This window comes from Stegodyphus dumicola, chromosome 9 (genome assembly GCF_044657685.1).
Source record: "Stegodyphus dumicola isolate Sdum_Otavi_A_Nest chromosome 9, ASM4465768v1".
NCBI lineage: Eukaryota > Metazoa > Arthropoda > Arachnida > Araneae > Eresidae > Stegodyphus > Stegodyphus dumicola.
The window spans coordinates 172019479-172037969 of NC_140776.1; the positions used below are offsets into that span (position 1 = coordinate 172019479).

The 18491-nt window shown below is 34.9% G+C and overlaps 1 protein-coding gene across 4 annotated transcripts in view; it reads left to right on the forward strand.

The window, feature by feature from the left end:
• LOC118188084 (very long chain fatty acid elongase 7-like) overlaps positions 1–18491 on the forward strand; it is a 119919-nt gene that overhangs the window by 21964 nt on the left and 79464 nt on the right. For all 4 annotated transcript variants that reach the window (XM_035358434.2, XM_085824349.1, XM_035358431.2 and 1 more), the window contains exons 2-3: positions 1723–1849; positions 8240–8430. In XM_035358434.2, coding sequence (XP_035214325.1) covers positions 1771–1849; positions 8240–8430 — 270 coding nt within the window. In that variant the 5' untranslated portion in view covers positions 1723–1770. The remainder of the gene's footprint in view (positions 1–1722; positions 1850–8239; positions 8431–18491) is intronic.

The following is an 18491-nucleotide window of genomic DNA, read 5'->3' on the forward strand; positions in this document are numbered from 1 at the left end:
TCGACATTCACCATGTACTAATGATGAATGTTGAACATATAAGAATATTATATTTCCTTCTCCGTAATTCATTCGCGAAAAAACGCACTTGAGACTCAGAATAAGAACTTAAGAATATAAGAACTTAAACCACACTGTACATTCAAAATGAGAAAGGAAAATAACAGAAGTTCTAAACTTACCAAATTATGTGATTCAAATCTTATTTATTGCAACAACTTAAACTATTATGACACTTTGAATTGCACAAGAGGCCCTTACTTTTAGAACTGCATTTATTTGTGGAACACTTCCTTTTGGAATGGCAGCGTGTACATATACTCCTCTCTTTTCGACCTACACCAGAGCATATCTGCGATTGTCGACATGCACCGGTGAGGGTCCGAATGTACAAGAATGTAAAGAAATATTCGATCTTTCACCGACGTATTTGGTGAATGTTGACATTCTCCGGTGAAAGTCGACATTCTCCAATTTCGGTCTTTCACGGTAGCATATGCTCATTTTAAATTAACTTGTGATATTGTTTTTTTCCCAATGGCAGATTGTGAACATTTACAAATGTAACCCAGTCCATTAATCTATACAAGGCCGGATGTGGTGGTCACTTTATTATGGAGGCACCTAATAGGTGGGCCACCATCGCCATTCCTATGAAGGAACGGACAGTTACAATCATGCCTTCTCCGTGATTCAAACCCAGGCCCTTCGGCATCGCAATCAGCTTCCCTGACCACTATACCGACTGGGCGGCATTTGTGATATTGTTGTTGAACTGAAATTTATAGTTTGAGTAGGTAGAACATGATATTTAATATATAAAGGTAACACACAAAATTAAAACTTTGGACCTTTAAAATCTGAAACCTCTCAGATTTTTAAAATCTGAAATCCTTTCCGATTTTTCTTTCCCCTTCCCTCTTTTTCTTTTCTTTTTTTTTGGGGGAGAGAGGGATGCTTAAATCTGTGTTTTCTAATCTTTTCCAACTAGTGGAGTATTTAAGTTAACCCTTAAGAGTATGCAGTGTATTGATTAGATTTTGAAATACTATAATTACTAAAGGGAATATTATGCTAATATACAATATAATAAAATAATATTTAGATTAGCTTTCGCAAATTGTATACTTAAGGTACCAGACGTTTGGAACTTCCTGTGAGGTTGCAAAAGTTTCCTCCTCCGTTCCCTTTGATCTCACAATACGATTTCCTCTTTTTTCGAATGGCATCATCATTAGTTTCTCTTAAAGAAGTCTTCCTTTTGATCGTTGCAATCATTGATCTGAATAAATGATGATGCTCTATTGTAAAGTGACCTTGAAACCACAAATTACTTTTCCATCCAACAACAAGTACTAGTGGAGTAGTTAAGTTAACCCTTAAGATTATACAGTAAAAGAGATGTAAGAAGTCTAAAAGAGAAAAAGAGTCTGTCTAAAAGAGATGTAAGAAGTTTAACTATCTAAAACTTATAGTAGTTATCTGCTAGAATATAGTTTAAAAGGGGAACAAATAACGGATTATCTCATTGTTGGTTACCTGCATGACAAACCATAAGTACTATGGAGTCGTAAAAAGATTAATGTTAATGTAGTATGTGGGTTTTATTAAGTTTGTCAAAACATAATTTATGGGTTCCAGCCTACTACTTAAATTATTTTCGAAATGCGCTGAACAAAGTACAAAACAAATACTTTAAATTTCACATTTTACTTATTTCAGGTCGATCTTGAATCCCTGAACGCAGAAAAGATTTTTCTTCTTTTAGTTATGGATATTCAGCTCCAGAAGGAAACATTTAAAGTCCGACAGATTTTCAGTGAAATCGACGACTATTTACATACTGGAGGTAAGTGAGCTATTTAACTTCAGTACTTTAAATTAGTGTAAACGAAGTTAATAAACCATTTCCCAAAGATATGTTTCCTATGTAGTCGAAACAATCTCAAACATTGCCTGGCATTAAAACGAGATTTTCAGATATTATGCTCATTTAATGTTTTTAGAATTTTGCTGATTTATTCTCATTTCTTGGAAATTAATTCAATCAACTTATCAGGAAATCGAGGAAATGTACTGACTGTGAGGACCAATTCAAAATTAATAACTATTAAAAACGATTTTAATGTCTATATTAAAATCCCTCACGTAAATAATTTGTAGAGTTTATAGCTTGTTTTCAAGCAGGAGACATGAAAATGAGCAATTCCCTCGCCGGGACTCGAATTTGGACTTCTCGAATACGCGCTGAATGTCTTACACCACGAAAACATTCTGAAAGAAGAAGAATATCCTTTTTTTAAAGCCGACTGGAGATTGGACCCAATCACAAAATCAGAATCATCATCCACCGCCTTTTAGTTCGGGCGCCACTGTAGAGTCATTAGGATTTTTTGAAGCACGAAACGTGAAAAATGAGGAATGTCCTCACCGGGACCCGGACCTCGAGCTATCGAATACACGCCGAGAGTGCTAACAGTTACACCATTAAGGCATGCTGGAAATAGGGAGAAAATGTCATATTAATTTATTATGTAAATTGATACTTACTTTATAAATTATCAACTAGGATTCGTCTTTGCCTTTTATCATATAAACAACTGTAATTCGAATAATTTTTAGCAAATAATATACACTGCCCCCCCCCGAAAAAAAGGGGGACAGTTCTCACGACAAAATATATCAGGACAAAATATCTCACGTTCTGCTGGACCGATTGCCGAAATTCAAATTGCGTTTTTCATGTCTCGAAAGCGCGACTTAGCATATATATTAGATTTATATATAGCATTGTTCTAACATAGGTATTTTGACATAAAATGGATCTTTCTGAAATAACATACCAATGTTTTCCCATATTTCGATTCTACAACTCAAATTATGCCTAAATATTAAATTTTGTAAAATTCGGTGCAACATTTACGGAAAAATTCAAAAACTTAGCTTGGCGCATTTTTTTCAGTTTGCGCCAGAACCACTTGGAGAACTTCCACTTAATGTATGGCAACCTATTTTCTTTTCCCTTACATTTTCCAGGAGCGGGATAAAAGTGACTTCGTTCCTAGCTTTTTACATTGTGCATGAGTGGGAATAAAGTTATATCTTTCGTACTTTCAAATATTTTTAACAAAGTGCCTAAACCACATTAGATACGTCATTATCGCTTTCAACAAATATGCCAAATTTTAAAACGCGCCAAAGTGCTATAAATTCACGTAATCTTCGGAAATGTTGGATAAAAATCTCTAATTTTTTGCAGGTATTCTTAGAAATGTATGTACTTTAAGACAATGGTAAAAATTTGATACGTTATAATTCAAAATGTTTTCCACAAATTTATAAAAATTATTTTAAAATACAAACTTTAAAAATAAATCATAAAAAATGGGTGAATTTTATTTGAAAGGAAACTAAATTTCGAACTGTGAAAGAAGGAATGAAGTAAGTGTAATAAAAAAAGAGATATTAATAAGTGCATACCAAATTGAATTAACACTGGGGAGCTAAAATTTTGAGAGCTCATTTTTTAAAAACTACTCGGGCAGTTTTTACAAAACTTGGAAGTTTGGCGTAATTTGAGTCGTAGAATGGAAATGTGGGAAAAACTGGCGTTTCATTTCAGAAAAAATCTGATTTTGTGTCAAAATACCTATATTAGTATGATGCTATATACTATAAATCTAATGCATATTCTAAGTAGCGCTTTCGAGACATGGAAAATGCAGTTTGAATTTCGTCAATCGGCCCAGTAGGATGGAAGATATAGAACTGTCCCTCCTTTTTCTTTTTTTTTTTTTTTTCCCCCGCAGTGTACATAACTTTCTTACTATATCTCTTCCTAATAGCCCTCCCCGAACTATAAAAAAACAAACCCATTATTAGAAAAAATGATATTTCCAATTCTAAATACGCCCCACAAAAATATTCTTTGGAGTGAAACCTTGGTTCACAAACGTAATTCATTTCTGAAGACGGCTCGTCACCCGAAATATTCGCAAACCGAAACAATTTTCTAATTCAAACTGTAGAGACATTAGGTATTTTCTGGAAGCTGAAGAAGTGAAAAATGAGCAACACCTTCACCAGGAATGGAGCGAAGGACCTCTGGAATACGTGACCAGCGTGCAGACCACTTCACCACGAAGGCACGCTAAGAAGGCGGAAGAAACACATTATATACTCCTCTTTTTAAAAGACGAAGCCCGCTCGGCGCGTATTCGAGAGGTCCGTGATTCGAGTGCTGGCGAGAGCATCGCTCATTTTTCATATCTCCTGCTTCCGATTAACCTAATACCTCTACAACTCAATGCTTTTGTCCATCTTTAAGTATACTTTTCTTAAAAGATATTCAAGGTGAAAGTTCACATTTTCCATATTTGTGGTAGTAATTCTTTTTATAGATATACTTGCTGAAATAATCAAAACAACAAAAACGTTTCTTGATAAAAAATTTTATAATTTTTGAAAGAATTTTCTTAAAAAGTTTTCATTACGTTTCTTTTAAAGGCAAAGCCAAAGTCTATCTTATTATTGTTGAATGGCATACTTTCTGCAGTCATAACGAATTTTGCAAAAATAGTTAAATAGTGTTTTGGAAATGTTTACCCAAAATATGCTGCATTATTTATGTCTTTTAACAAACTAAAAAGAAATATTAAATAGCACTAGTAAATTAATTTATGGAACAGCAAAAGGTTATATTTTTTCAGGCAAAAATATCTCTCTCATAATTTTGTTCTGAAATTAAATATGTGTAGAAGTTCTAGAAATTTTCACAGATGTCTCCAACATTGTGCACAGAGTTGCAACTGACATGGCCAGATTCCATTACGCCCGTCTGTATCAGTTTTCGCCTTGCAACATCTGTTGTTAAATGAATCCTCTCAGAGATTTGGATGTAAAATTCCTTGCAGAAGAGTGGCTTTCTTATTCACTGCATATTAAAATTCTGCTAGCTTTTAATGTATTCGATTTCGGCTGGATATGTACTGGAAGGAAAGGGACCAAGGTAAAAAATGAAAGAGTCGTTTTTTATCCATAATCAAGAAAATACCATTTACTTATGGCATTCTGAGGAAATTAAAAATTTCACACTAAATCCGTAACGATCGGGGTGTGAAGGAGATCATCCTGTTTATATAGAGTAATGTAATTAAAGATCTTATTTGAGATCACTGTAGAACAAAGACTGTGCTATTTATGACAACACACGAAGTTTTACGTCATCCTTATAGTCGTTATTCATCAAAATTTATTCTAAATTTTAGAGGTTTTAGCTTGGAAAACATTTTAAAATGTATATATACTTATCTGATTGACGACAGCTGTTTGCACACTCAATAAATATAATGTTTTTAAGGACTGGAATTTAAGAATTATCATTATCACAAATTAAACTTAATTAATTAATGTGTACCTGAAGTTACACATAATTTATACTTAATTAGTAATATATGTGTATGTATGTATGTATGTAATAATAAAATTCCATAGTCAAAAATACACCTAAAATTCTAACTGTATGTTCTTTTCATTTTTTAATGGCGACGGTCTCTTTATTTGAAAGTACGTGGAATTAAATCCACAGCCATAGTCAAGTTGTTTTTTCCGCCTTTTCTACACGTACAGTTATAGAATGTTCTGGAGATATTTAAAGCAAACTGGAATGGTTGACGAGGCTGACGTCATTTCTTGGAAGCTCCGCCTTTCCAGAGGCTATAAAAGGACTCGCAAAGGAATATCGGGGTCTTTTCTTTTAATGTAACGATGCTGTAAACTTCATACAAAAAGTTATTAGTGGTTCTTTTTATTTACTCCGGAGATCTGATTTTTATAACTGCTATTTCTCCTGAATAATAATAAATGGATTCCGTTTTTTAAACTTATCGTCTGATACTTTAAGTTACGACTACATCTATAATTCTTCACCAATCTATTTATTCCGGACAAAAGCTGGTACATCACATGTATATATTATTGATAATTAATAATGTATGTGTATATATACTTAAATAATAATGTATGTGTAACTTCACTTAAAAAACACAAAGATCAAACTCAGCTAATGATTTATTTGTTTCGGCATGTAAGCTACACACAAAAGTTAAGAATTAACGAAAATGTCAACTTCTATTTAAGCAATTCAAGTTATTTAAGCAATTCAATACTTTAAGTTACGACTACATCTATAATTCTTCACCAATCTATTTATTCCGGACAAAAGCTGGTACATCACATGTATATATTATTGATAATTAATAATGTATGTGTATATATACTTAAATAATAATGTATGTGTAACTTCACTTAAAAAACACAAAGATCAAACTCAGCTAATGATTTATTTGTTTCGGCATGTAAACTACACACAAAAGTTAAGAATTAACGAAAATGTCAACTTCTATTTAAGCAATTCAAGTTTTCAGCAAGCTTAATAAACTCAATTAAAATTACAGCTACAAAGCCCCCTCTGCTTCAGTATATTTTACTCTTCTCAGCACTGGTTTTGAATAGATAAACCAAATCCCGTGGCAGTTCATATCAGCACAGCAGCTAGTAATTCGTTGTTTTGAGTGTTACGGAAACATAGGATCTTAAGAGCTTTAGTATCGCCAATTCATGCTCTCACTTACCATTTAAACTTAATTAAATTCTGCTCAAGATTGACTGACATACAGTAACAGCAAAAAAGCATTAACACGGAAATAATTGGCTAATATAAATAAACCTTATAGAATTAATTTAGCTGTCCCACCGGTATAGTGATTAGCTCCGTGCCGGAGCCCCGGCTTCGAGTCGCGGAGGAGGCATGGATGTTTATAAATGTATAGTGTCTGTGCGGCATAGTGACACTCTACATATGAGGCGAGCCGGAAGTCTCCTCGAGAGGTTGATGTTAGGTAAAGATGGGTGGGAGAGTTAGGGATAGAGGGTGGGAGGAGGGGTGTTAAGGAAAGAGGATTCTCCTACAAAACTGGTGGCGAAATCGCACTTTACCTGCAAGATGCTCAAGGCTGTTGCCAACGATAGGCGTAAACTTGCGTTCCTTGCCACGATGAATTTCGTACGCTTTCGATCACTATAGGTCAGACGAGGGAGAATTAGCAACAACAACAACGCCGGGATTAATTGATTAGGTATGTTTATAATTAAAACACAATAACACGCCGAACAAATACTAATTCAGAAGTCAAACAACAAAATCAGCGTTATATTTTCAAAATTTTCACAGCACTAGTTTCGATGGTTTTGCCGAACCACCATCCTCAGCTGCAAAACCGCAAATGAACAAGATAGGAAATAATGATTAAATAAGATAAGAAAGCCTGGACAAGAACAAGCAAGTGGCGCCATCTGGTGGTGAAACCAGAACTAAAACATAATTTCTTTAAAGGCCGAAGGCAAAGATGGATTGGAATTAGGATCGTTCCGTTTCTAATTCCAATCCTGTTCTAGTTAACTTTCTGTTCTAGTTAACGATCCTAATTCCAATCCATCTTTACCTTCGGCCTTTAAACAAATTATGCTTCAGTTCTGGTTACGCCAACAGATGGCGCCACTTTCCCACGCTTTCTTATCTTATCTAATCATTATTTCCTATCTTGTTCATTTGCGGTTTTGCAGCTGAGGATGGTAGTTCGGAAAAACCATCGAAACTAATCCTGTGAAAATTTTGAAAATATAACGCTGATTTTTGTTGTTTGACTTCTGAATTAGGTATATTTATGTCGAGCTAATATTCTGGACCAAATGGTTGTGATTTCATTTCTAACTACATTGTTTTATTTAAATTTTTGTGAAATTTCTGATTTCTTCAGTTACGATTCTTGTAGTTTAAGATTAATTTAAAAGCGTATAATAGGTAAGTTATAATGATTTAAAAATTAAGTGAATTTTAGTTTTTTAATCTACTTCCTGACAATCTGAGTACTATCTTTTCTCAGTAACTTTCGATTACTTTCCGCTTTTCTCAGTCACTAAACTGTGGTTCCTCAGATTTCACTTTCAAAGATAAATTTCGGTAGAAATGCAGTGGACCATTTCTATTCCTAGCAAAATAAATGTTCACAAACCTTAATTGTTAATTAAGGAAGAGTAGTTTAGAAAGGAAAATTACCTATATGAAATCACATTGAGAAATGGACTGCTGTTTGGTTTTTATATGACACATTTCTTTAATAGATAAAAGTAGATTTTTCATCCATCTTTAAACAATATGTTTTGTCTTCCCAACATGCAGATCCCATCATTCGAGAATGGTTCCTAATCAACAGCAAATTTTGGCCTGCATTTCTATGCACGATGTACCTAATTGTTGTCAAAATAGTCGGCCCAGCTTTTATGAGGGATCGAAAGCCTTTTGTGCTGAGGAAGACACTGATCGTATATAATTTATTCCTGGTGATTACATATTCTGCCACTATATATGTTGTAAGTATATGGACTGGGAATTTTCTTCTTATTCAAATAGGTATGTAGCATATATAAATGAAAATTATCTCCTATGAAATATGAAGTCAAATTTAAGTAGCAAATGTGGAAATTGTCGAAATTCTGGAATTTTGTAAATGGTTAGACTAGAATTATGAATTAAAATACAAGACTAAAGAATCAAGAAAATTATTGTTGATTCCATAGAAAGATCCCGACTTATCAAGAGGAATTAGAGCCTCTCCAACAATTCTTGAGAGGCGCGTTTTGTCGTTTCGCATATCTGAACAAAATCCCTATTCCAATTTTACGTTTCTATTCGTTTTTATTAAATACGAATTTAAATCTTAAGAGTTCAGGCATGTGAAATAATTCCTCGACGAGGAATAGACAATTAATTACAATTAATTTCAAAAATAAATATACTAATCATACAGATATACCATATTAATACGTAAAAAACATGTTTACTTAATTTTTATTTATTTATTTAATTATTTATTTTCATTTGCCTCTTCATTTTTAGTCCAAAGGGATTTGAATCCCGAAGAGTAAACTATTAGTTTCGTTTTCGCATTTTGCGTCGGACTCATAAATGTCGGTTCACTTTTACAAACTGTTGCCACAAAATGTTAGAGTCCTGCATTATATTTGAAGAAATTAAATAATGAAAATCTGCGTAAATGTATGTATATTTCTCACATTGTCATAAAATAACGGTACATAGAGTCATCGAATTTTGAATAACGTAATCCTCCAACGAATATGAGCATGTGGAAGACCAAATTTGAAATTTGAAATTTGTTTTATGATCGATTTCCTATTTTTTAAAACTTTGACGAATTTTTGATTAACAAACTCAAGGATTTCAAAGCGAGCAATGGCAACGTTGTGTAGAAAAAACATTTTTATCTCCAGCGCGTGAGTCTCTGTATCGGAAATTCTAAAGATATGCTCGTTTTAAAACTATTTTGCGATATTGCTGTTGCACTGGATCTTATGGTTTAAGTGCGAGGAACATGATATTTAATAAAGAAAGGTAACACACAAAATGTTAAAAAACGCCCCTTTGGACGTAATTTAAAATCTGAAACATTTCAGATTTTTTTTTTTTTTTTTTTTTTTTTTTGTATATTTTTATCCTTTTGTTCTCTATGAGTACTATACTATTTTTGAAATTAATTGTAATTAATTGTCGTCGGAAAATTAAGCATATGATTGGAAAATGAAGCATATCATCAGAAAATTAAGCTCGTAAGCGCATGATAGATTTGAATAGGGATTTTGTTCAGATATGTGAAATGACGAACCGCATATCTTATGAATTATTGGTGGTTACAAATAGAGGTTCCAATTTCCCTTGATCAGTTGGGATCTTTCTATGCATTCAGCAATAATGCTCTTGTTTTATTATTTGGGTTTGCATTTTTAATTAAGAGTTATGGTTTAATGATTCACATATTCCACTTAATAATTTTCACAATAATTTACATTTGCTATCTAAATTTCACTTTACATTTCATACATCTCTCTTTTATATATTCTCTATTAAATTAAATTTTATCTTTATAGCTATAGCGTAGGATTTTGCCTTTTATGTCTTTTATAAATAAATTTAAAAATCCATTAACTTTATAGTTTTCTTCATATATATATGTATGTATATATTGTTGCGTTATTTTCTGACACCAGTTATTACGTTATGTTCTTCTTTCACGCTCGTACGGGGCTCGGGCTGATTTGGAGTGAATAACAAGAACAGCTCTTCTTGATGAAGTATCGAAACACACTTTATTTAGTCAATATTAATCAGGACAGCTAAAAAATCTCGTTTGCAGTCGTAGAACTGTTATAAACACGCTGACACGATCAGCGACACAGCTTTCAGGTTATCAAGCCATCACGGTGGAGACAGCTTCACTGCAAAGCACCAGAGTACAGCTCCCGACTCTGCTCGGTCGTTCTCGGAACTCCACGTACTCTCGAGACTCTCCAAGCTACAGCTCCCCATACACTCCACGACACACAGAGCACAGCTCCCGATTCTTCGGTTCAGTTGTTCCCGGAGCGTAACACACTCTCTCAACGATGCATTAACCGCGATACACTAAGAGATTCTTTCGGTGCACTCGACGACCCACTCAGCACTCGTCGGCCGACTGTCAACTCGATCGATTCCACACGAACTGACTATACTGACGAGACACTAACTATCTCGCACTCTGACTCTCCGCGTAGTTGCAGAATTTATATAGTTTTTGGCTTGTGTTCGAGAACATTCTGGGCTAAACCGGTAAGTATTCGTTCAAGAAGGTTCCCCATCCGTCCATGACAATTTTGTCGCCAAATGGACGATTTCTCACCAAATGTGGCAACCCTGTCTTATGGCAACCCTAAAACTGCTTTGTGGGAAAGCTATCTTATCGCGCCTGGACATTTCGTAACAATATATATATTGGAATACCGAGTTTACTGACATAATTCTTCTCCCTTTCAGCCTCAATTTTACCAGACGAAAAATGAGAGAGAAAGATTAGTAAGATGTTATATTAATTTGGAGAAAAAGGGTAAAGGAAGAATTTATATGATGCTGCCTATCCCGTGAACTACGGGTAAAAGGGAAAAAAAATAAGTTGCTGAATTTAAATCCAAAAATTCATTCGTGCTAAAGCCTTATAGCAGTAATGTAAGCTATTTTATGTTAATTAACCAATTTTTACGATTTAAACCTTTACTATGACTTCTTCTTTTCTCTAGACCTCATCAGAAATGGAAATGACCTCTTAGGGTTTCTAACTCAACAGTTTTCAAATTTTTAAATATAGATCTACTGGAAGCAACTCTTTCAGCTTTATTTCCTCTCGCTCAGCTCTGTCCGTTAATATTCCGTATTTAGTCATTTTACTAACCGGAGTTAAAATGCGCTTTTTAAGTTTTAAACCACCTTAGATAGGTCACTTTTGCACAATATTTCTCAGTTTGAAATTTCAGCTTTGTTACTCACAAATGACGAAGTCTTGTTATACACACAGGTCGTGCTTTCTGTTCATTTCAAGATTAAATAAAAAAGTTATTTAAAATTATTTTAAGGCGTCAAACATAATATTTCAAACTCCGCTTAGTCTCTTGTTAGTCTAGTATATTTTAAATGGTACTTTACTTAATATTAACACTCTGTAGTATTAAGCAAAAATCAATTTATAGAATGTACTAGTGTTCATAGTATATTATTGCATCGTTAACCACAAAAAGAATAAAAAGTAGCATTTAACTATTACAATTATTTTGCTCTTTACGAAGGAGGTTATATATTTACTCTCCTGGAGTATAAAGATGCATTTCCTCCTTTTACTGTAGCATTATACACTCACGTTTGTGAAAATTGCAACACCATGAAGGACTTACGCGAGTGAGCTGAAATTTTCAGGAAATGCAAAGTAGCGCATGATATGCAAATGATTAGAATTGCAAATCCGTAGCGCATGCGTATGCTGAGCAGCGCCCTCTGAACGGCTGATGGATACGAATAAATAGACGGCTGTAGCGAGGCGTGTATGGTTATCGGTGGTTATCTGCTAGTGGTAAACGTTAACTCAATCTGTACTTATGCCTCGTCGACGAAAGAGAGCGAGATTTGAACAACTTACAGAGTTTGAACGAGGGAGAATCATCGGCCTTCGTGAAGCTGGATTGTCGTATCGTGCAGTAGCCTCTCGTGTGCAGCGTAACAGCAGCACAGTGATGCGCGTTTGGAAGCAGTGGACGGACGAGTGTCGGACAACTCGGAAATCCGGGAGTGGACCCCGAAATGTGACGTCAGCTCGCGATGATAGACACCTGGTCCGCATGGCGCGGACGGACCGTACAGCTTCCTCTAGACAATTGGCAGCACTGTGGTCAATAGCTACAGGTGTTTCATTGTGTGCTTCATCAATTCGTAGACGTCTGCTGCAGTGTGGACTGCGCGCACGGACTCCTTTATACAGGATCTCCCTAACGCACGACCATCGCCGCCTGCGGCTACAATGGGCCAATCAGCATAGAGACTGGCGTGCTGATTGGCAGCATGTCGTGTTTTCTGACGAATCCCGCTTTAATTTGTGGTACCATGATGGCCGCATTCGTGTCAGACGCTATGCCGGTGAACGCCATCTTCCGGAGTGCATTATCGAACGCCACAGTGGACGAACACCCGGAGTTATGGTCTGGGGCGCCATAGCATATCATAGACGATCTCAATTGCTACGAATTGTGGGCAATCTGAACAGCAACCGGTATATCCGTGAAGTTCTACAGCCCGAAGCTGTTCCCTTCCTTCAAAGCTTGCCAGGCGCTGTATTTCAACAGGACAATGCCCGCCCTCATACTGCTCGGATTGTTAAATCCTTCTTTGCAGCGCAGCAGGTACAGCTTCTTCCTTGGCCTGCGTGTTCCCCGGATATGTCGCCAATTGAACATGTGTGGGATGTCATTGGTCGGCGTCTTGCTCGTGATCCTCGTCCTGTTGCGTCTGCAGACGAACTTTGGGTACGCGTACAAACGATATGGAATGCTCTTCCTCAGTCAGACATTCAAACTTTGTTTGACTCCATGCCACGTCGTGTAGCAGCACTTATTGCGGCGCGTGGTGGCCACACAAAATACTGATTCTGATCTCTTGTTCTTGTTTGTTTGCTTTGAACATTTAATCATTTATTTGTACCACTACCACTCAACTGTGTATTAAATTGCATTCAATTATGACGATTCCTTCTTGGTGTTGCAATTTTCACAAACGTGAGTATATTTGAGTTCCTCTAAACAATTTGACTTAAGCTCACATCTTTAATTTTGTTATAGCGTCACGAGTCCACTCATTCCAGATATTATGCAGAGTAACGCGGTAAGAAGTTTTAGTATAAATTTGGAAAAATAGCTCGTGAGATTATGATAGGTTGGATTACACATTGACTGCTTGACGTCTAACTTGTCACTTGACAAAAAACGGCTGCTTTCCAACAAGGCTAAAAAATCCGTGAACTTGTAGCCTGTCTTAAAATGTAATTAGATATTATACTTGCAAAACATTTAAAGGCCAGTTTTGAGTTCGCCACCAGGTCCAGGCGAATGATAATTTTGTGTTGTAATATGTTCAGTTTAACCCACACAGTAATGAATTAACACATTTAAGATTAATTTGAATACTTGTGTCTGCATGAGTTTAGAATTCGTTTTTTCAATTTCCAAGGTACTTGACATGAACAAGATAATATAACAAAATACATAATAAGATAGACAAACGAAAGAATACAGAAATAAAAGTCATTGATTCATGAGCAGTCTCGCAAACCAATATCGTTCTCAGATTTTCCACGAATTAAACAAGATGGTCTCTCAACAAAACCATTGCTGTATAGTTGGAAGATTGGGCTTTGCAGGATACCAATATAAATTAGGTTCGCTACTCAGTCATATCCAGCAGTTAGTCGCAGTGTCGCCACAGCTATAAGGACAATCAAGGATATTGTCCCGAACAGTCTTCAACCATACTTTTGTGAAATTTCTGTATCCTAAGACTTGATGCCAGAGGTAGACGCTGAAGTATGTTTAATAATACATTTAGAAGCTGAAAAACAAATGTCACATTTAAACCTCTGTGGAGTCATGGATCCCTTTTTAGCTAATAGATTGGCTTCCACCGTAGTGGGCGGGATCCACTGGAGGGTAACGTGGATTTCTTTTTTCTTGAGCTGTTGCAAATAAATTCTACATGAATTATATCTAAATATGTAGCTGCGACATCTGAAGCAGATGGTATGACAACATTAACAGTAATCAAATTTCTAATGAGAAGATGTTATAGAGCTACCTCAATAGCAGTTATCTCACCATCAAAAGCAGTTTTAAAATGTCCGATAGAAATATCAAATGCGAATAATTCACAAAATACTCCTACGCCAACATTTGGTGAATCAGCTGAACGTTATCCATCGGTGTATATTCTAAGCCAGTCAGATTTTGATATCGAACTTCCAAAGTCTCCAGCGTCATATAGTGCAAGATTTCAAGGGTGGTTCTTTTTTATAGGTTAGGCTATAAAGTTCCAAACAAGTATTTATTGCATCATATTCACAAGGATTAGCAGGCCGCACTATATCCTGTACCTCACCATCTAGATTGAATGTTGGACGCTGTTCCAGGCCACTATCTGAACAAAGTCAAGTTGTGTCTTTCAATTTCTGGGACTGGTTGTCTTCAAAAACAATCACCAGTTCTTACTGACTTTACCTATAATAAAGCTACCCTCTCTTTTATCAGAGTTTCAATAGGTTTATTCTCTGTCAAAAGAAGTATCGCGTCAGTCGGCGTGGTCTTAACAGAAGAGGTAATTAAAGGAAGTGCCAGGCTCTTCAATGTCTCTAGTTTTCTCAAGAATTCCTCAGAAATAGCAAATCAGTGGTTCACAGCAATACGTAAGGGCCGGCAGGATGAAACCTATATAAGTATTGTTTATAGATGAGCGAGTACATTCCCGCAGGCAACCAGTCAGAGGCTTAAAGAGAGACAGTTTTAGTAAACAGATGAGATATATAATCAGTGTGGCACTTCCAGTTTATATTATTGTCAATCAAAACTCCAAGACATATGAATGCAAAATGTGAGAAGTTTTGGAGAGCAGTCTTATCAGCGTTAACAGCTATGTTATTAACATTACACCAATTTTCTAATATTGTCAGAGCAGCACCAAGATTCTCCTCGCTTACACTCTTTGGACTCTCCTTCTGCGATTGTATCCAAAAGACGGGATCATCTGCAAATAAAAAGCAGTGAATTTTAAAAGTATTATTTATTTTAATTTATTTTGCTTTATATTAAATCTCATATATTGATGTTATATTAAGAAAAATTCAGTTCAGATAGTTTATTGGCTACGATGCACATGTTAGTGTTAATCTCTACATAATAAAACAAAGAGTCTGTCTTTCGTTCGCGCTGCGCGTTAGCTAATAGACCCCCGGCTACGAAATTTGGTACATAATTGCATCTAGACAAGAGCCAGTGCACCTCGGAGCGATTTTTTCGAAATTCGTATTCGATTTTTTTTTTAATTTTATGTTTTGTGACGAAACCGGGTCATTTTGAGACATAATGGGCTATAGGAAAGCAAGATTTTACTCTACGGACTCCATTTTCACATCGTCATGAAACGTAGGCACTTTGCTATTTTACGAACTTAAAATAAATTTCGTGGTCCAATAAATCGATTCAATACGAATTTATTTAACAAAGTGAGCTTAATACCTTTTCAACGGGATTTTTTCTAAAAAAGTTTATTTTTAAAGAGGTACAGTTTATTTTTCTTTCATTTTTGGACACCTTAAACTTTCATCCTTGCGACTGCTTTTACAAAAAGAATTTTTGAAAAATGATAATATTTTGTATTTTAAAAAATTTTTTTAATGAAGTTTCCCAGTACACTTCTCACATCTCACATCTTTAAAAATGTGATTTTGGCAACAATTTTCCTTTCTTATTGCTGTTGATAGATTTTTGATGAAATAGCATCATTTTGAATAGTTTCATTCTTTTAGAAATGTTTGGCAACAATTTTTAATCGTATTTCGTATGTCCCTGTTTTTAAGAGATTGGCATATTTCATTCTCCTTTATATATATATATATATATAATAAATTTTTATTGATTTTTTTTGATAAAGTTGTTTTGCAGAGTAAAATTCTGCGCGTAATTTTATGTTTTTTGAGTTGCTTTCATGTTATTTTTTGCTTATTTCACTGTTTGTAAGATATTGAAAAGTTTTGCATGACTTTTTTTAAACGGAAAGTAGGTTAATTTTTATTAGGATAATTAATATGTGTATTAAGAGATATAGCTTATTTCATTTCATTTTTTCTCTTGAAAATATAAGATAAAATATCATTAATTATACTTTGCTTTTCAGAATATTTTTGTTTTTTTGTATTATTTTATGTTATTTATTGCTCATTTCACTGTTATTAAGATATTGAAAATGTTTGAGTGATTTTTTAGGAAACAAAGTTCTCAACCTCCATTTGAGTTCTTAAGATTTTGCAAAGGGAAGTTGGTTAATTTATTTATTAGGATAATTAATATTTGTATTAAGGGATATTGTTTATTTAATTGTAATTATGTTATACGTAATAACCTTTTTTTATGAAGTTGTTCTGCAGAGTAAAATTCTACGCAGTTTTTAAATTTAACGTTTGGTGTTCCCTTCAGCCATTTTTCCGGTACATTTAAAAGCCAGACGAAGGCTGGCAGCGAAGCTGCTAGTTATATATATATTAATACTCTTAATATATCAACACATATGTATGCATATATCTGTTTTTTGAATTAACTTTTTATGTATGTTTACTGGCTACAAAATATATGGTAATGTTGATTATCATCTCTTGCTTATATATAGTATACAAGGTGTGACACAAAAAACAAAACTGGTCCAAAAAATCATTGTACTTACAGAATCAGTTCTCTATAACATTATCACCTTCAAAGTAGTTCCCTTCAGCATTCACACATTTCTGCATTCGGTGCTGCCATTACTGGTAACAGTTCTGGAACGAAGTTTTTGAAAGCCCTTCGGAAGATTCTCCGTTTTTCCCTGAATCACTTCAACTGAGGTAAAATAGCTTTCCTTTAAGCAAGACTTAACTTTTGGAAATAAAAAAACGTGGCGTGGAGCCAAATCAGGTGAATAAGGAGGATGCCCCATCACAGTAATGTTTTTGCTGGTCAGAAACTGCTTGACAGATAGGTGCATTGTCCTGGTGCAGTAACCATCCATCAGTCCACAACTGTGGCCTTTTCCCCCCTAATCTTTCACGAAGTCGTTTTAGTATTTGAATGTAGTAGTGAGGATTAACAGTCTGACCATTGGGAACCCATTTAATCATGATGAACGTGCTGAGCGCCCCCGGCCACACAGCCTGCTCATCATCTTCCACACTGTTCCTTTTCCCTGAAAACCGCTTATGCCATTCAAACACACGTGCATGAGACAATGTTTCATCTCCATAAACCTCGGTTAACATTCCGTGGCTGATTTCTTAAGTTTCACAAGAAACTTGATGTTGATTGGTTGTTCGGTTTTTGCATTAGACATTTTTCCCGCAGAATGCAGTTGCACGTATGCACTCAATTGCCAGTTTCGACTGAATGTTCACTCGATGGCCAGGTTCCACTTAGCCCCACTAGTGCGTAGAAGAAGTGTGTGGCATGACGTCACCAAAACAGTTGTTGCCAACTTCACTCTTTTTTCAAGCTACACACTTAGTTTCGTTTCTTCTGTGTCACACTTCGTATGTATGTAAATTAACTTCGTAATATTACATAGATATAGATATATAATTTTTCGCCATTTTAAATTAAAACAAAATCAGGCAAAGTATGCTTATTTGGCTTGGGAAGATCAGTTGGCTGTGGAATATCTTGATCTAGGCATTGTCAATCACCAGGAAGTAAGACTGTATGACGAGAGTATAGATTTCAACTTTACTACAGTCAATCTGATTAAATGGAAAACTAACTTCTCTGAAAAGTAATAGTATGATCAATTAATTACTATTAAATATGTTTGTACGGAAATCGAACAGCAGCAAAAAGGAATGGTTTTACTTTTACGAAAGACTTTGATAACTAATCAAATTCTGTTGGTATTTATTAAATACATTTTATGAAAGAGAAGTAGGTCTACTACCTATGAAGTTTTATCACATTATGAAGCCCATTCTTAAACCTAAGGAGGAATTGAGAAGAGGTTTTAAGGAGAAAATGAGAGACATTTAGACTATGTATACATGTAAATTTTGTAATTTTTCCTGTAAATTTGCATTTATTCTTTCTCTGGCTTTGACTAACAAATTGTCCATATTCATTTCTAATGCCGCTTTTATAAGCCAATTAGCGTAAAAACTGTTTCTCTATCTAAAACATTTTCCCCTTTTTTTCATTTTTCCTTGCTTTTGCCAGCATTTAATTTTAATGTCTTTTTTAATTTGACACAACAGTTTTTAATTTCCCAATTGCTTTTTGGGCCAATA